We start from the raw sequence: 17,310 nt of genomic DNA on the forward strand, positions 1-17,310 counted from the left end.
ACCAGCTAGCTCTCTGCTGCCTCTTCTGCGTTGCCCAGCACCAGTCAGCTAGTGTTTGTCTGGCCAGACACCGAGTGCTCCAGGATGGTCTATACAAGCCAGGAAAACCCCATGCTTAGCACGGCGCTTTGTGCATATGATTTGAAGTGAATTTGCTGCCTCTGCCCATAGATAGTCCCTCAGCATCGCGCAGCTGACCCCAGAGGAATCCGCCATTCAGTTGGCTTCTTCACTGGTCAGGGCCCCAGCGCCGGCCCCCCAATTGACAGCCCTTCATAGACTGGGAGTCTTTGAGGGCAGGGACACGTGCTTAGCCTAGTTGCAGGCACACAGCAAGTGTCTCATAAGTGCTCATTGGCTGACCGGCTGGCCTTGCCTTCACCCAGACGCTCCCAGGAGGTAATGCTAAGTCCATGTTGCATTTGATCGGATTTCCAGGTATTTGCTTTGGAGAAAATGGAGTGGCCCCGGCATTACGCATGTGAGAAGTTAATGGTGCTTTTGACACATCACGACATGACGGAGAGGAAGTCTGGCTGGATAGGTCCCGGCCAGCTGCAGCCAGTGCGGTAAGGGGCTCGGGGGCTGGGGCTGGGGGCAGCTGAGGGACATCTCTGTCCTCCTCTCCTCCTGGAGGGCTCCGGGCTCCCACTGGGCTGGGCCTTGCTGGACGGCTGCCATAGGCTGCAGAAGCCTTGGGTGCATAGCTGCTTCTGTGTTGGGCCCGGCCTGAGAAAGTATCCAGTGGGGTCATTCCTGTGCCTGGTCTAGATCGACAGTGGGAGAGTCCACAGATGCACTCCAAGGGTCATGGGGAGGGGGGCCATAGTCCAGAGGTAGCCTGGGGAGAGACAGGCAGGGATCGGGAGACCATGGCTCAAAAGCCTGTGCTAACGGCAGTGGTCGCTCCACCTGCCTCAGTTTCCTCATCTGTAAAATGATAGTGACAGGCCTTGTACTGTCTCATAATAACAGCTGGCACAGAGACATATGTGGTACTTTAAAGGAGACAAACGGCTTTTCATAATCACCTCATGGGAGCCTCCACACAGCCCTGTGAGTTTGGGCATCCCAGTAACATTTCATTTTCCAGATGAGGAAACTGAGTCTGAGAGAGCTAAAGTAACTTGGTCAGGGCCACTCGGTTAGCGAAGGTCAGAGGAGGTATTCAGTCTCTCGTTCTGATCCCTGGGCCCAGCCCCTGATGTCACGTGTCCTCACACATACCCCACCAATTGCTGTGGTTGCAATAAAAATCTGTGATAAAGGGAAACCAAGGCACAAAGGTCCACACGTAGTTTATTAGCAAGGCTAGCGATTGCCAAGAAAAAGGACCCGGGGTGCATCTGACAGCTGGAGCAGCTCTTTTCTACCGAAAGTGTCCCAGGGATGTTAACTAAAGGAAGACTGACGGGTCTGATGGCGGGTGGGCGGTCACTGGGCTTGGCTCAGGGTGGCTCCTGCCTTCCTCGGTGAGCGGAGGGGCGGATGTTGTGGCCCGGCTGCCTGAGTCTAAGCCATCTGTAGCATCGCTGTGATCAGACGTGCGAAGTGAAGCGGGGACAGAAGGGGCCGGCCCAAGGCCGCGGTTGTCCCTGTGCCAAAGGACGAATATTTCCAGGATGTACGTGGGTGGATGGCTTTAGGTTGCAGCGTCGTGGTTTACCACATCACTTGTGGAACTCATCCCCATCGCATTTAGTGGCATTCGTCCTTCTTCCTAGAATCACCCACACGCGCATCAGGAACGGCATCCCTTGTTTTGAGATCCAGTGGCAACGGCCAGGTGCGTGTTGGTGCTGCGGGCGATCCTGGGGGCTGCCTGCCTTTGCCTGCTGGGCTGAAGGCTCCGCAGGGTCTGGGACACGCCGCAGGGCCAGGGCCACAGCCCCTCCCCATCTTGTCCTGCTTGTGGGGACGGCGCCAGAATGTGGTTCTAAGGAGCGAGGAGGGGGGGTTGCTCCCCAGAGGTGCTTCTGTCCAGTGAAATGTCCTATTCTTCTTTGTCCCTTCTGATCCTGTGTGCTGTTGGCCAGTGTTGTGCTCAGCCGAGACCAGTGGTGCCCCCCATCCCCTCATTCACTGCCCATGGCGTCTGCCTGTTTCTGCCACACCATGTGTCTGTGGGTCTGCTGCCCTCTCCCTGACTCCCCGGGGGCTCTTCTGCCTCCTGTCCTCTGGACTTTCTCTCCTCCTCCTCCTCCTCCTCCCTCAGAGCCGGCCCTCCCTCTCCTCATCTCCTTTTCCCTCTGCCTGTTCCTCACGGGAGACATCTGGCTGTCTGCATGTGTGTGTCTGTGTGTATGTATGTGCACCTGATATGTGTCTGCACGTGTCTTTGCGTGTGTATGCATAGGTTTCTATCTGCATGTGTGTATTTGTGCATGTGTGTCTGTGTGTGTGCTGCCCTCATTTAACCAGCTTAGACCCAAGGGGAGCTGTCAGCAGGCGCCCAGGAAGGAGAGGGGGGCTGCCTCCCACAGTCCATGACTGAGATACCGCCTCCCCCATCCCCCCAAGCCATGTGGCCAGAACGGGCCTGCGCTGTCTGGGGCCTCTTTGCTCACAGCCCAAGCTCCTGGGAATGGGCTCTCTCTGTCTCTGTCTGTCTGTCTCTCTCCCTCCATCTCCCCACCCCCCATTTCATCCCCAGGGTCTGTGCCCCAGCAGCATCAGACCCTTGAGCTCAGCATTGGGCACATCTGCTGCTCTCTTCCTATGTGCCCTTGAGCAGGTCACCTCATGAGCCTTGGCCTCAGTTTCCTGTAATCACCTGTAAAACAAGGTGTTGAGGCAGAATGAATCTTCAGGTTCCTCACAGCTCTGAAATTCTGTGATTCCAGATCTCAGTCTGGTGATCCTAGAACCCCCCCACCCCCAAATCATTCCTTGTTCTTAGGTCATATCAGTGGCGTTCAGTCAGCCAGTAAGCATTGATTAAGCACCTACTGTGTGCCAGGCCCTGCTCTGCAGGAGCTGCCAGTCTGATGGGGAAAAGTGCAGGCAAACCATGGTGTCCAGACAAGCTGCAGATAGGATCCCTGGGAGAGAAGGAGCAGAGCAGGGACCCTGCATTAAGAGGGGGTACAGAGGCCTCCTGCACAAGGGGGATCTCAGGCCAGGGGGCAGAGAGGATGAGGGAGAGCCGGCCAGGCACAGGGGTGACCCTTGATGACAACATTGGCCTCGGCACAGCCGTGATGCAAGAGAAGGGAGGATTGTGTAGCCGTAAGGGCTTTTCTGGGCACTGTCAGTGGGTGCCGGTGCCACCATGGGGTGAAATGGGGTCAGCTGTGGTCACCTGGCGATGTGTGGCCATTGGCAAGAGGACAGGCAGTCCTCGCCCAGCGGGGTCTTATTGAGATGAGCAGGGGAGGAGGGGAGGTTTAGGGAGGGTGGGACAGCGTCCACGAGGCTACGCCAGCCCTCCCGCCACTGCGTTTCAGAGCACTATGTGATGGCTGCTGAAGCTGCCCCTGGCACTGAACTCCAGCCAGGGCCGCCTGCTGTGATCACGGTGGAGGAGGCCTCCTTATTCGAAGCTGCCTACCCTGACGCGGTCGCCCAGTACCAGAAGGAAGTGCTGGAACGCCAGGGGAAGAAGTCCAGAAGTGAGTCTGGAGGCGGAAGGCGTCGGGCCGGGCTTGGGAGGAGCTCAGACATGCCTTCATCCCTGCTCCCACAGGGAGGGCAGGCCTGGTTCACTTGGATCTGCACTGTGTGGGATAAAGGCTCGTCAGGCCCCGGTCAGCCGAGCTGAGCTAGTACCGTGTCTCCATGAGGATTCCAGACTGCCACTCTCAGAGCAGGAAGACCAGGGTTCGAGTCTTGCCTCGACACATCCTGGCATGTGATTCTGGACCAGTCACTTTGTCTCCAGTGCCCCCAGAAGCCGCCAGACTAGAAGTTACTGGGCAGGTCTCTGCCGGCGTTGGCAGGAGCTGTGTCTTTCAGTGAAGCCCCTGCCCCTGGCTCTCCATAGTCTGTAGAAGGCTCTCTCCCATAATCTGTGTATATGGGGCTTTATGAAGGGGGGCAGAGCTCTGGAGGGGAGTGCTGGGCCCCGAATTAGGATACTCCTGGTGTCTGACCTTGGACGAGTCATTTCCCATCTTCCCGGGCATCTTCTGTAACAGGAGGAAGTAACCATGTGATGTCCCAAGGCTGGTCCGAGCCCGACCTTCTCGACTGTAGTGAACCTCAGTCTTACAGATTAATTGGGGAGCTTTAGAGCTGTTGGTCAGAGCCATGATATATTTGATGCCAGGTCCCTGAGCAGGAGCCCGAGCCCCAGTTAGAAGCCTGCTGCCCGACCGGTTGTGATGACCACGGCCAGGACTGGCCAGAGACCCCCCAGTTGTGTTGTTTGCTTGTTTTTTGTTGCTTTTCCCGATTTCATTTCTGTTTCTTCACAGGCAAGAAAAGCAAGCCTAAGGGAGGCGATTTGCCAGAATTGGAGGAGGTGGCCAACCTTCTGTCCCATGTGAAACTGTCTCGTGAAACGGCGCCAGAGCAGAACTTCAGGTCAAATCTGAAGATTGCTCCTGAAGATAAACGGCAGCAGAGAACGACCCCAGCAACGGACAGCTGGCTTTGTGTGGGGGCTGCCTCGAACTCGGAGGCCCAACAGCCCTCTGCCCCTGCCCCTCGGAGACCCGGGACCGCTCAGCACAGCGTTGCCAGTGATCGTTCTTTGTCTGCGTCCGAGCATCGGGATGATAGCGCGGTCGTCGAGGCCCTCCAGCTGAGCTCCATTGACTGGGAGGGTACCTCCTTCAGTGCTTCACCAGGTGCACAGGCACCCACGACCTCTGCCCGCCCCTCAGACCCTGGCGGGACCCCTGGGCAGCTCCATCGTGCAGCGACGTCGGGTAGAGGAAGTATCCAGGACCCCCAGAGCGCTGGCCCTGCCGGAGGCCGTTCGACTCTTGATTTGAACCTTCTCCCTCTAATGGAGCGAGTGTGTGCCCAGGCCTGGGAGCAGCCCCGGTGCTCCTCCCTGCTGGAGGAAGGGTGTCCTACTTCCTGGGTGGGATTGGAAGCCTCGTCACTGCAGAGGACAGAAGGGAGCCTTGCTGCTAAAAGCAGGGCCTCTACTGAGCCCCAACAAACTGATCGTCGTCCACCGGGTGGTCTCCCAGTGTTTGGTTTGCAAAATGGCCAGGAAAAATCTGACTGGGCACCCAGCAGAGTGCCATTCCTTCAGGAGAAGCCCACAGTGAGCACTTGTGTGCCCCACGCCCTGAGGAAAGAGGCAAGGAGGCCCGCAGGCTCAGAGTATACCCAAGTTCAGCCTGAGTCTCAAACTGCCCCAAAGAGAGTCCCCAAAAAGAGTGTTTGCCTCCCTTGCAGCTCCTCTGATGAGGAGAATGAGCTGGCCGGCCAAGATGAGAAGTGCCCGCATCCAAAATGGAAGCCGTGGCCTCAGCAGCACCCCCGGGCCTGGCCCCAGACCAGTGTTCCCAGGCCAGACCCCAGAGAGGCTAGTGAAGGGGCCTGGGCTCCCCGGTCAGCCAAGGCCACAGAAAGCCCTCCACGACCGGTGCTGTGCTCGTCTCCAGTGCCTCCTGGAGAAGAGAAAGATGCCAGTCTCATTTTGGAGAGCCCTCTTCCTTTGGCTCAGAGATTGAAGCTAAAATTCCAGAGCAGTTGACAAAGCCACACAGCAGATACATCGTGTCTTGTCTCTTCTTTGGAGCTAGCGTCTGCTGACCTGAGCCCAGGCTGGAGGTGTCAGGCCAGGAGAGAGGCCAAAGCAAGGGCATGGGCACTGTGGAGGTGGCTTCTGCATAGTGAAAATATCTGTGAACTCCATGGCATTATCAGGATTCAGTTGGGGAAACTGAGGTATTCAGATTTAGTCTAAATTAAACTGGGGGGGTGAGGGAGGAGGGGAGGAGAGGCTCAAGAATGTAGCCTTGCCTGTTCTGTTCCCAAATTGTGAAAGAGCAGCTGCCATCAACGTGCTATGGCTTCTGCCTGACCCAGGGAAGGAGGCAGCTGGAGCCATCCTGGAGCTGTCCTGGAGCCGTCCTGGAGCCAACCTGGAGCCCAGGCGGCTCAGGGCTGGGGGCCAGGCAGCCCCAATACTGTCCCTCTCGTTGGGAACCAAGAGAAGCAGGCCCCCAGCATGCACTGTGAACCATCCTGTTGATTCTCTGGTTACCATCTGACGAGGGACCGACCCAGGAGCCTGGGGTCTTTCCAGCAGTTACACCGGGAGCCAGACTCACCTTTCCGTAACCGCATCCTACTTGGAATTTCTCTTTGTACGCGAAAGTAATTAAACTACATTTTAAATGTTTTGTTAATTCATGTTTTTTACTAATTCAGATCCCACCTCCCCAAATGTTTATGTAAAAATTGATTATGTGATTGAACATATCTAACCTGTATCAAGCTGCTTACTGTCTCAGAGAGTGAGGAGCTGAGAAAGGGAGAGAGAAAATTTGGAACTGAAAACGTTTTTTAAATGAATGTTTAAAATTGTCTTTACATGTAACTGGGGGAAAATAAAATATTATTTAAAAAGAAATGAGAAAAAGAAAAAAAGAATGAAGCCCAGAGTCAGCTTTGGACCGCTCAGGGTAGCTCCAGGTCAATAACAACATTGATTTTCACTCACGCTAATGTTCCAAAATGGCCAAACGGTCCATCGAACTTTGAAGAAGATGTGGGACAGAAAGTGACGGTGAGTTCTGTTCCCTTGTTTTAGGCTCAGCTGCGGGCAGACTCTGAGGTTGTTAGCGCGTTGCTCCACATCTCTCTGCACATTGCATCCCCACAGCGGTTAGTTCACTAACTGGAAAAACACCCTGGTTTCCTGATGATGACTGTCTGGAGACCAGGACTCAGATCCCCCAAACCTTCTGAAAAGTGCAGTTTATTGTCCTACCGCATGCGGATATTCACCAGATGCACAGTTGGTGAGCTCCGTGAGACGTTGGGTCTCCCAGTCGTAAGTGGAGTGACTGAACCTGCATCGAGGGTCACGGGCGCTATAGAAGCCCTTCCTGTGTGGCCTGGAACCAGGGAAGGATGCTCTGACGCATCCACGGAGAAGACAGGGTGTGATGTGTTCTGCAGAGATATGGCTGGCTTCTCTGGGATCTCCAGTCAGGAGGAGATGTGATGCATTCGTGGCTTTAGTACAATGCCAGGTTTCAGCCTTCCAGGTCAGCCTACCATCCCCACGTCGTGATCCGCTGACTCCGCACCCAGCCGTGGATCATTGGCCTGTTCATCTTGACGTGGGGCCTCCAGGAAAGGAGATGATGGTGCCCATGGGTCTGAAGGGGGGATGTAGCAGGGTGCTCGTGTGTTGGACCTTCCTGAGCTGCTTCAGACCTTTGCAGAGGCAACGGAAGATCAACTCATCTCAAGTCATTGCATTTTAGAAGATCCTTCGAGAGCAGCCCCTTCATGTTCCCAAGAAGGCTCGGTGCCCACCCACAGTCACGCAGCTGAGAAGAACCTGAGGAAGGACGTCGATCTTTTGACGGGGCCCTGGCTTAGCACCACGACCCTCCCTCAAAGGGTCAGGCTGTATGTGGGCACGACGTCGTCACAGCAAGCTGAATTCTAATGCGTTTTGTTTACAGAACGCTGGGTGCATCACAAATCTAACATTGACGATTGTGTGTGTGAATCATTCTATCCGTGAGCATCCTTCGTAGGTCAGAGAGCCACACAGACGGTATTAAAGCCACTCAGTTTTATATCTGTAAAAGATAGAAGGAGAGAGGCAGTTCAGTGTGGTAGGTGGAGGCCTGGGCTTGGAGGTAGGAGAGACCCTGCTGTATGTGCAGGGGCTGCTGCCATGTGTACCATCCCCAGCACACAGTGGCTCTTTGCCAGTGCTTGTCAACCAATTAATGGGTCTGGGCCTTATTTTCCTCATCTGTAAAAATGACAGCAGCAACACGTCGCCAGCCTGCCTGCTTTTGGCGAGTAAGGGGCCAAATGTGCTATCAATGCATGGGAAAGGACTCAAATCAGTAACACTGGGAAATGTGTTCTTTTCCAGCAGATCCAAAGTGGAAGCTTTTTGTTACTAGCTACAAACACCTCTTAGTTCTTTTTTTTTTTAATTTTTTTAATTTTTAGTTCTGGTTTTCAACAATCACTTCCATAAGCTTGTTTTTTTGTTTTTTTTTTTTTTTTTTGATGAGGCAATCGAGGTTAAGGGACTTGCCCAGGGTCACACAGCTAGTAAGTGTCTGAGGCCAGATTTGAACCCAGGTTCTGACTCTAAGGCCAGAGCTCTGTCCACTGTGCCACCTAGCTGCCCTTCCATAAGCTTTTGAGTTTTTAATTTTTCCCCCTCCTTCCCCAAGATGGCACACAATCTGATATAGGCTAGCGCTCTCTCGCTCGCTCCCTCCCTCTCTCTCTCCCTCTCTCTCTCTCTCTCTCTCTCTCTCTCTATATATATATATATACACATATACATTCCTATTAAACATATTTTCACATTAGTCATATTGTAAGGAAGAATTAGAACCAGTAGGAGGAACCACAAGAAAGAAGAAACAAAACAAAACAGAAAAAAGGCAAAGTTTGAATGCTTCCATCTGCATTCAAACTCCATAGTTCTTTCTCTGGATGTGGATAGCATTTTCCATCACAAGAATTTGGAGATGTCTTAGATCGTTGCATTGCTGAGAAGAGCTAAGTCTATCAAAGTTAGTCATCTCACAACATGGCTGTTACTGTATACAATGTTCTGGTTCTGCTCACTTCACTCAGCATCAGTCTATACAAGTCTTTCCAAGTTTTTCTGAAGTCCATTTGCTCATCATTTCTTACAACATAGTAGTATTCCATTACATTCATATACCGCAACTTGTTCAGCTATTCACCAGTTGATAAGCATCCCCTCAATTTCCAATTCTTTGCCACCGCAGAAAGAGCTGCTATATGTATTTTTGTACGTGTCGCTCCTTTTCCCTTTTTTATGATCTGTTCGGGATACAGCCCTAGAAGTGCTGTTGTTGGGTCAAAGGGTATGCACAGTTTTGTAGCCCTTTGGGCATAGTTCCAGATTGCTCTCCAAAATGGTTGGATCAGTTTGCAACTCCACCAACAATGCGTCGATGTTCCAATTTTCCCACATCTTCTCCAACATTTATCATTTTCCTGTTTTGTCATGTTAGCCAATCTGATAGCAAACACCTCTCAGTTCTGTTAGAAATCTTAAAACTAATTCTTAAAATTATTGTGCATATATTTTTGTATAAGTTTGGAAGACAAAACATTTGAAGACTGTCAACACAATTTGGGGATTTCAAGAGAGGTGACAGTGGTTTGCCAAATTAGAAGCATTTTTGGATTAGCTTTTTCTCTTCCTCAAATGGTCATTTGTATTGTTTTGAAATAAATTTCTATAAGTCAAATTTGACTTTGCTCTGGAAAGTATAAACAATTTATTTCATTAAACCATAGGTTGAGTTTAAAATTTTCTGAAGATGTGAGTTTTTCTTACTACAATGTTTGCCTCGTACATACATGTGAAACACATGCATCACATATATATAACACATGCACACACATATACATATATACCCTCCCTCTCCTGCCTCCAACAGTTGTCATTGTTAAGGAAATACAGGCTACATGATGGCAGTGAAGGGAATTGAATATCACTAAAATAAAAGATCTACTAATGGAAAATGAAGTTACCTGGAAAGTTGTGAGCCCTCTCTAAAAAGGAAGGCTTTGTTGGGGAGGAGTTTAGTGTCCTACTGTCCAGCCTTCCAGGGCTAAGAGACGGAAGGGAAGAGGAAGGGCATTCCAGGGATGAGGGGTGGCCAATGCAAAGGTGTGGAGATGGGAAATGAAGGGTCAATGCGTGAGGTGCACTGGCAAGAAAAGAGGCCAAAGGGGAGAGCTATATAATAAACAGGTTGGCTGGAGCCAGGTGGGGAAGGACCTGGAAATGCCAAATAGAGGCGTTTGTGTTTGGTCCTGTGGGTAATAAGGGAAGCTGCAAAGGTATGAGGGATGTGGTGAGCCCCGTCCCTTAGGTGGCTCAATGGCAGATGGATTGGAGACAGGAAGAGGCTACAGGTGAGGAAGACCAGAAGCCACTTGCTGGCCATGTGATTTTCTTGAAGACTGGGTGTGCCCATACCCCCCTCTTACTCCATAAACTCCAGGAGCTTCCTGTCACCTCCAGGGTCAGAGAATATTCTCTGTTTGGCGGTCAAAGTCCTTCCAAACCTGCCCCCATCCTTCCAGTCTTCTTGCCCTCCCCCACCTGGCATTCCCTGCGGTCCAGCTACAATTGATGCCTGTCTGAGCTTCAAACAAGACTGTCTAATGTCTCCAGCTAAGGACTCTGGGCGTTTCCTGGAGCGCTCACTCTCTCTCCTCATTGTTGCCTCCTGGCTTCCTACAACGCCGCCCTCTACAAGAAGCCTTCCCCTGCCCCCTTTGATGCCAGTGGTTTCCTTCTGTTGGTTACTTCCTATTTGTCCTGTCTGTGTCTTGTTCATACAGAGTTGTTTGCATGTTGCCTCTTCTGGTAAGACTGTGATGTCCCAGACAGCAGGAACCGTCTTACCTTCCTTTGTGTCCCCGGCACATAGTAGGTGCTTCATAAATGCTTATGGACTGACTGACGTTGCAGAGATGGAGCTGGAAGGACTCGATGACCCATTGGATCTGGGGGACAAGGGAGGATGAGGAGTCCAACCTGTGACTCAAAGAGCAGTAGTCTCGTCTGCAGAAATGAACCCTGGCAGAGGGGAAGGCTTGTGGGGAAGGACGATGAGGTCCCTTTGGACGTGCGGAGTTTAAAATGGCCATGGGACATCGAGTCCACAGTGTCCAATGGGCACGTGGTGATGCAGCTATCACCGTGATTTGCATGTAGTAATAAATGCTGGTAGATTGATGAATTCATGCAGGACTGAGGCTAGAGGAGGGATGATCAGAGTAGGGGTGAGGGTTGGGGGGAATGTAATAGGGTGCTGTAAGGAAGACAGACTGGATAAAATCATTTCATCAGTGTTTGTTGATTGACTGACTGCCCTGGACTTGGGGAACTACAGGGGATAGATCAGGAGGGTGTGTTCCTCAGCAGAACTTCACCCGCCCCTGAAGTGAAACATAATTGGGGATGTTGGTGTTGGTGAGGGGCCTCAGATTCCTTCAGCAGTGGAGCTGGAATGGAAGATGACCCATTGTGTGGGGAGCCTCTGAGAATCTGGAGGTCCTGGTGCAGTATGGCTGGGGTGAGAATGGGGGCTTCTTGTCTGTGGGCAGCAGGGCTGGCACAGTGGGGCAGACAGGCAGCAGACACCACAAGGTAGGTGCCTCATGTTTGGGTGCTTGGCCTTGGGCTCCCAGTTCAGATCTGTGCCAGCCGCCCCGGGGAGCTGCCACCTCCCAGCATGCTTTTAATCACACAGAAAGGCCACAGTGACACATCGGTCTGCTCGTTTCTGAGAGACAAACAGGGCTAAGCCGTGATTGTCCTTTCCCATCAAGTTCCTACGTGACCGTTAAACAGATTCAATAAATGTGGCAGAAGGCAGCTCCATTGGTGCCTAGGCTGGCACCGTTAGCCTGCTTATAGGGATGGGTGTGGGATGCTGCTGCAGGCCCCACAACAAGGTGTCCAGAGGTCACATCAACCCAAGCCCTACATAGGTCCTCGGCTTGTGGATGGGGTAGGTCAGAACAGGCACATCTGCCTCAGAAGTACAGACCGTCATCAATCAATGCTGAAGCCATCGACCTCAGGTTGAAGTCAATCCCATTGCAGATAAATTTCCAACTGAAGAATAGGTTTTGAATGCCATTAGACTGCTCTCCTGTGGCAAAGCACCTGGTGCTGATTCTATTCCGGCTGAGATTTACAAGGTGTATGTGTGGGGGGGGCGGGGGGGGTCCACTGCTTATATAAAAGCTGACTAAAATTTTCTGGGTTATATGGCAAGAGAAGGTTATCCGCCAGGAGTTCAAGGATACTGCCATTGTCCATCTTCATAAAGGTAAGGAAATAGATTGTCCTGTCATGGAATGTGTGTGGGGGAATCTCTCTCTTAGTCATCGCTGCAAGATTCTTGCCACAGTCCTCCTTGATAGGCTGATCCTTCTCCTGGAAGATGGTCATCTACCAGAAAGGGCCAAGGAATGGTTGATGTGGTATTTGCTGCCCTGCAACTCCAGGAGAAATGCCAGGAGCAGAACAGAGGTCTGTACACAACGTTCCTCGATCTGACCAAGGCCTTTGATACTGTCAGTCGTGAGGGCTTGTGGGAAATTACGTCAAAATTTGGTTGCCTGGAGAAGTTCACCAGCATTGTACATCAATTTCATGATGGCACGCTTGCCGGGTTCTGGATGATGGAAGATGCTCTTGTGCTTTCCCAGTCACCAATGGAGTGAAACAAGGCTGTGTGCTTGCTCCCATGCTTTTTAGCGGGATGTTTTCAGCCATGTTGTCAGAAGCCTTCAATGAGGACAGACACGGCATCAAGGTCAACTACCACACTGATGACCAATACTTCAACTTGAAAAGGCTACAAGCCAAGACTCAAGCTGAGGGAGAGTTGGTGTGTGACTTTTTGTTCACAGATGATTGTGCACTCAATGCAGCCTCTGAAGCTGGGATGCAACAAAGTATGGATCGATTCTCTGCTGCTTGTGCTAATTTTGGCCTAATGAACACCAAGAAAACACAGGTGCTCCACCAGCCAGCACCACACCGTTCATAGCAAATAGAAAAGTTTGGAATGCTGTGGATAAGTTCACTTACCTTGGTAGTGTACTTTCCAGGATGTCCGCATTGATAATGAGGTTGAGGCACGCGTTGCCGGAGCTAGGTCAGTGTTTGGGAGGCTCAGAAGGAAAGTATGGGAGAGAAGAGACTGCCGACCAAACTGAAGGTCTACAGAGCCGTTGTGCTGACCTCATTGTTGTACATCTGTGAAACCTGGATCGTCTCCCAGCACCATGCCAGGAAACGGAATCGCTTCCATCTGAATTGTCTTAGGAAGATTCTGAAGATCACCTGGCAGGGTAAGGTAGCAGACACTGAGGTCCTTTGTACAACTAAACTGCTAAGCATTCTTCTCTCCTTTGCTTCAGAGAGTGCATCTCTGATGTGCTGGCCACGTTGTTCAAATGTAAAATGTACGCCTGTCAAAAAGACTAAGTGGCAGTAAATGTCCTCACAGTTTGGGGGTGGGCCCTAGAGATCATCTTGTCCAACCCATTCATTTGAAAGACAGGCATTGGGAAATGGCGAGGCCATCGTTAGAAGGCATTACAGGTTAGAGTGAGGGCACTGGACAGGGTGAATGTGCCTGGCCCTGCACTAATCAGTGTCCCAGCTGCGTGGCTCTGGGCCCAGGACGTCCCCTACTACGTCATCAGCGGGAGCAGGGACCTGCATGCTACAGGCCACAGCAGCTCAATAAAGATTCGCTCGATGAATGGAAACCAGTGTTCAGATATTGGGCAGTTGGATTGTTGTCCCTCACGGAGTCTTCAGAAAGCATCCGAGATGAATCCCAACCCATTCTCACCGGAGAACAAGGGAAATCGACAGAAAGATGGTCTGTTTCACCCTGTGGGTGGCATGGGGCAGGTGGCTCTTCACTGCCCCCTCCTGTGCAAACTGTATGGAAATACTCTTGATAATAAGAACAATAATAGTAATTCATATTTATGTAGCACGTTAAGGTTTGCTAAGCCCTTTACAAATACTATCTCATTTGATCCTCACAACTCTTGGAGGTCTGTGCTGTTATTATCCTTATTTTACAGAGGAGGAAACTGAGACTGAGAGATTAAGGGACTTGCCCAGGGTCACCCAGCTGGGTAGTATCTGAGGCAGGAAAAACTCAGGTTTTCCTAACTCTAAGTCCAACACTCTGGGATAGCTAGATGGTGTAGCGGATAAGAGCGCCAGGTCTGGAGTCAGGAAGATTCATTCTCCTGAGTTCAAATCTGGCCTCAGACACTTACTAGCTCAGTGACCCTGGGCAAGTCACTTAACTCTGTGTGCCTCAGTTTCCTCATCTGTCGAATGAGCTGGAGAGGGAAATGGTAAACCTCTTCAGTACCTTTGCCAAGAAAACCCCAAATGGGGTCATGAAGAGTCAGACACGACTGAACGTGTCCAATACTCTACTGTGCCACCCAAAAATAATAGGAAATGATGCTGGGCTCATCAGAAGGAATGTTTGAATAGTCAGATGATCTCTGATTTTCTTGGAGAAAATGCTCTGTCTGCCAGCTGTGACCACAACCTCACTATATGTAGCTTCCTTGATCGTTTGGGAGAGTTACTGTAGCCAAGATTCATTGCCCCGCAGCCAACCCAGTGAGGAGTTTCTCTTAGTGTATCCAGGCTGGTCCTGGGTAATATACACAGTCTGACGTCTCAGGGTGGTGTGGGGGATCCCTGCCCTACCTCACAGAGCGTGCCCCAGGCACCAGAATCCCTAGTTACAGCTCTGACTGCAAACCTTCCGATTCTGTAAGGGAGGGCGCTGAGCCCCAGGCAGGGAAGCGGTGTGCCCGAGGTCATATGAGTCATCTGCCTTCAAATCCAGCTTCATGGAGCAAAGAAGTTGACTTAATTCTGCCAAAAAAATTCGATAAAGACCATTTGGCATCGGGAACAAATCGCTGACAGAGGGCTGTCACCTGCAGTGCTCAGAATGTCTTTGAACCTTCTGACGTGTGGCTGAATCCAAAGCTGACCTGGGCGCTTTGATGGGGGAGCCCCCTCAGCGCTATTCCGTGCCAAGAAGATGAGGGGAGACGTTGACGTCGGAATGTCACCGAGGCTGCCGATGTCTCCGATCAAGTCTTGGGGTGTGGACGCTGTGAGACTGGCAACCTCATCAACCAATGATCTCCTGCTCGGCAAGTCTCTGAGCTGAGCAGAGGCTGGAAACGTCCTTGGAGTCTGGAAGTAAAAAAGAAGAGGTGGATGATGGTTATTATGACGATTGCTGCCGGTTTGGTACGCGTTGCCATTTCTGCTATTACTATTATCATCACCATCATTACTATTCCGTGTCTATGGCCTTGGAGGGAGAAAGCCTGGTGTGAGTGTCAGCTCTGCCCACTTCTTCCCGGGTGGCCGTAGATGAGTCGCTTCTTAAGCTCCTGCCACGTTCAGGGTCTTACCGTCGTCGCTGGATCTACAAAGAGGAAGAGCGAGTCAGGCTTTGCCCTTCTGGTCCTGCAGTTTAGTAGAGTGGGAGACAGATGCACGAATAACTCAAGTGTGGGTGAGAATGTGAGTGGGTGAGGTCAGATAGAGAAGACCAGGAGATTTGGGAGGCACAGGCTTAATTCGATCTGTTGTTGTTCAGGCGTTTCGGTCGTGTCTGACTCTCCGTGACCCCATCTGGGGTTTTCTTGGCAAAGATACTGGAGAGGTTTGCTATTTCCTTCTCCAGCTCATTTGACAGATGAGGAAACTGAGGCAAAGAGAAGTTAAGCGACCTGCCCAGGGTCACACAGCTAATAAGTGCCGAAGGTCACATTTGAACTCTGGTCTTCCTGACTCCAGGGTTGGCACTCTGCGCACTGTGCCTCGTAGCTAATTCATTCCAGTTTGATTCCATGGTCAAATGCTGACCATGCGCTAGCCATTTCTCTCAGGGATGATAATGAGAGCATCAAAATTAGCTTATCAAAGCCTGAGCTGAGTCCTTGCCCTGCCACCTAACTGGGTGTATAACTGTAAGCAGTCTCCTTTCTAAGCCTCAGTCTCCTGATCTATTAAATGAGCATGTTAATACTTGCATTGCCTACTTCAAATGGCCATTTAATTCAATTCCATCCCATAAGCATTCCTACAAAGTGCCTAGCATGGTGCAGAGGTTGGCTATGAAGCTATCAAGTTTGGGGATACTAAAATGAAAACAGTCCCTACCCTCGAGAGGCTCAGGTTCACCTGACTGGGGGTCAGACAAAACAATATTGGTAAGTTATTTGGCAAAGAACCTTAAGCCTGAAGCTAAAATGTCAAAGACTAGTTTTTTGTTTTTTGTTCGTTTGTTTTTTGTTTTCTAGCTGAGGGAGGAGTTGTGGGTGGATCACAGAGGGCTTCCTGGAGGAGGTGACACCTGGGCTGTTCCTTGAAGGAAGAGAGGGATTTTAAGAGGCAGAGGGAGGGAAGGAGAGGGGAGGCAAGACTTGGTTCCTGAGTCTGCTTCTCACCCTAATTCTCAGGGTGGTGGGACCCAAGAGCCGGCAACGACCCTTTTTAAGAGACACTTGATCCAAGATGGGCATTTTATTATTTTACATCATATCTTCCGCTCACCCTCCAGCCCCCCAGCTCCAAAGCTGACATTCTCTCCTCTGGGGCCTAGGCTGAGCCACCGTTTCCCGTGTCACTCCTTCCACCCAAAGGAGCCACATGGTGATGTGTAAACCCCAGAGGTAGGACAAGACCTAGGAGTGGAGGACCAGATGAGGCTGTTCCCTTGGGGAGAGAGCAGCCCTCTGCTTTATCTCGGCTCTTCCTGACGAAGGCCTGGAGGGGAAGGCGCCGTCCCCACCCTTCCCCAGCTCCTGGACTACTGTCAGGTCTGCCGAGGGCAGCCAGCCCTGTGGGCCCCCGTCCCTTGTGACGACTTCCCGCTGGGACCAGGCTGAGCCCCTGTGGCTTTCTACACCCCCCACCAGCCGGCAGCTGGGCTGGCATCTTGCTTGTTCACCGATTGACAGACGGAGCTGTGCAAGCAGTGATGGGAAATAGAGAGAGCTTCCCAGGCCTGCTTCCCTCACAGAATTCGTGCCTGGGGCTAGTGGGAGAAGGAGACTCAACTCCAGCTCCTCCTGGGGCGGCAGGAAAAGCCCTGAGGTGGGACAAGAGCTCCCAGCTCTGAGCCTGGCTCTGACACCTACAGCCTGGGTGGCCGTGGTCTGTCGCCGGATTTCCTGGGGCCTCAGTGAAATGGGAAGGTCCCTTCCAGCTGAAGAGAGACTGGACCTGTGATTCCATTGTTATGACACAGGGACCTCTCAGGTGAGGAAACTCCCTTCACCAACGCAGATCGTCACTTTCCCCGTGCGTGCTTTGTAGTGTTTAGAGAACTGGCTGAAGCAATGAAAAGTGCCCATAGTCATGCAGCAAGTGCCATTCAGAGGCGAGACTCAAACCCACGTCATCCTGGCCAGGAAAGGCTGGCTCGCTGCTTTTTAACAGAGATGTGTAGGGGGCAAAAAAAAAAAAAAGATGTGTGGGAATTATACAGGCAGGAAGGAGGAAGGGAAGGAGAAGGGGGAGGAAGAGGAGGGAGGAGAGGGGGAAGAAGAGGGAGGAGAGGA

General features: G+C 51.6%; 1 protein-coding gene across 2 annotated transcripts in view; it reads left to right on the forward strand.

Annotated features, from left to right (window-relative positions):
• GEN1 (GEN1 Holliday junction 5' flap endonuclease) overlaps positions 1-6,311 on the forward strand; it is a 30,627-nt gene extending 24,316 nt beyond the window's left edge. For both annotated transcript variants that reach the window (XM_027855606.1, XM_027855607.1), the window contains 4 exons: positions 439-569; positions 1,725-1,786; positions 3,447-3,611; positions 4,416-6,311. In XM_027855606.1, coding sequence (XP_027711407.1) covers positions 439-569; positions 1,725-1,786; positions 3,447-3,611; positions 4,416-5,653 — 1,596 coding nt within the window. In that variant the 3' untranslated portion in view covers positions 5,654-6,311. The remainder of the gene's footprint in view (positions 1-438; positions 570-1,724; positions 1,787-3,446; positions 3,612-4,415) is intronic.
• Positions 6,312-17,310: the final 10,999 nt, after the last annotated feature.

This window comes from Vombatus ursinus, unplaced genomic scaffold, assembly GCF_900497805.2.
Source record: "Vombatus ursinus unplaced genomic scaffold, bare-nosed wombat genome assembly UNPS02010980.1, whole genome shotgun sequence".
In the NCBI taxonomy this organism is placed as follows: Eukaryota; Metazoa; Chordata; class Mammalia; order Diprotodontia; family Vombatidae; genus Vombatus; species Vombatus ursinus.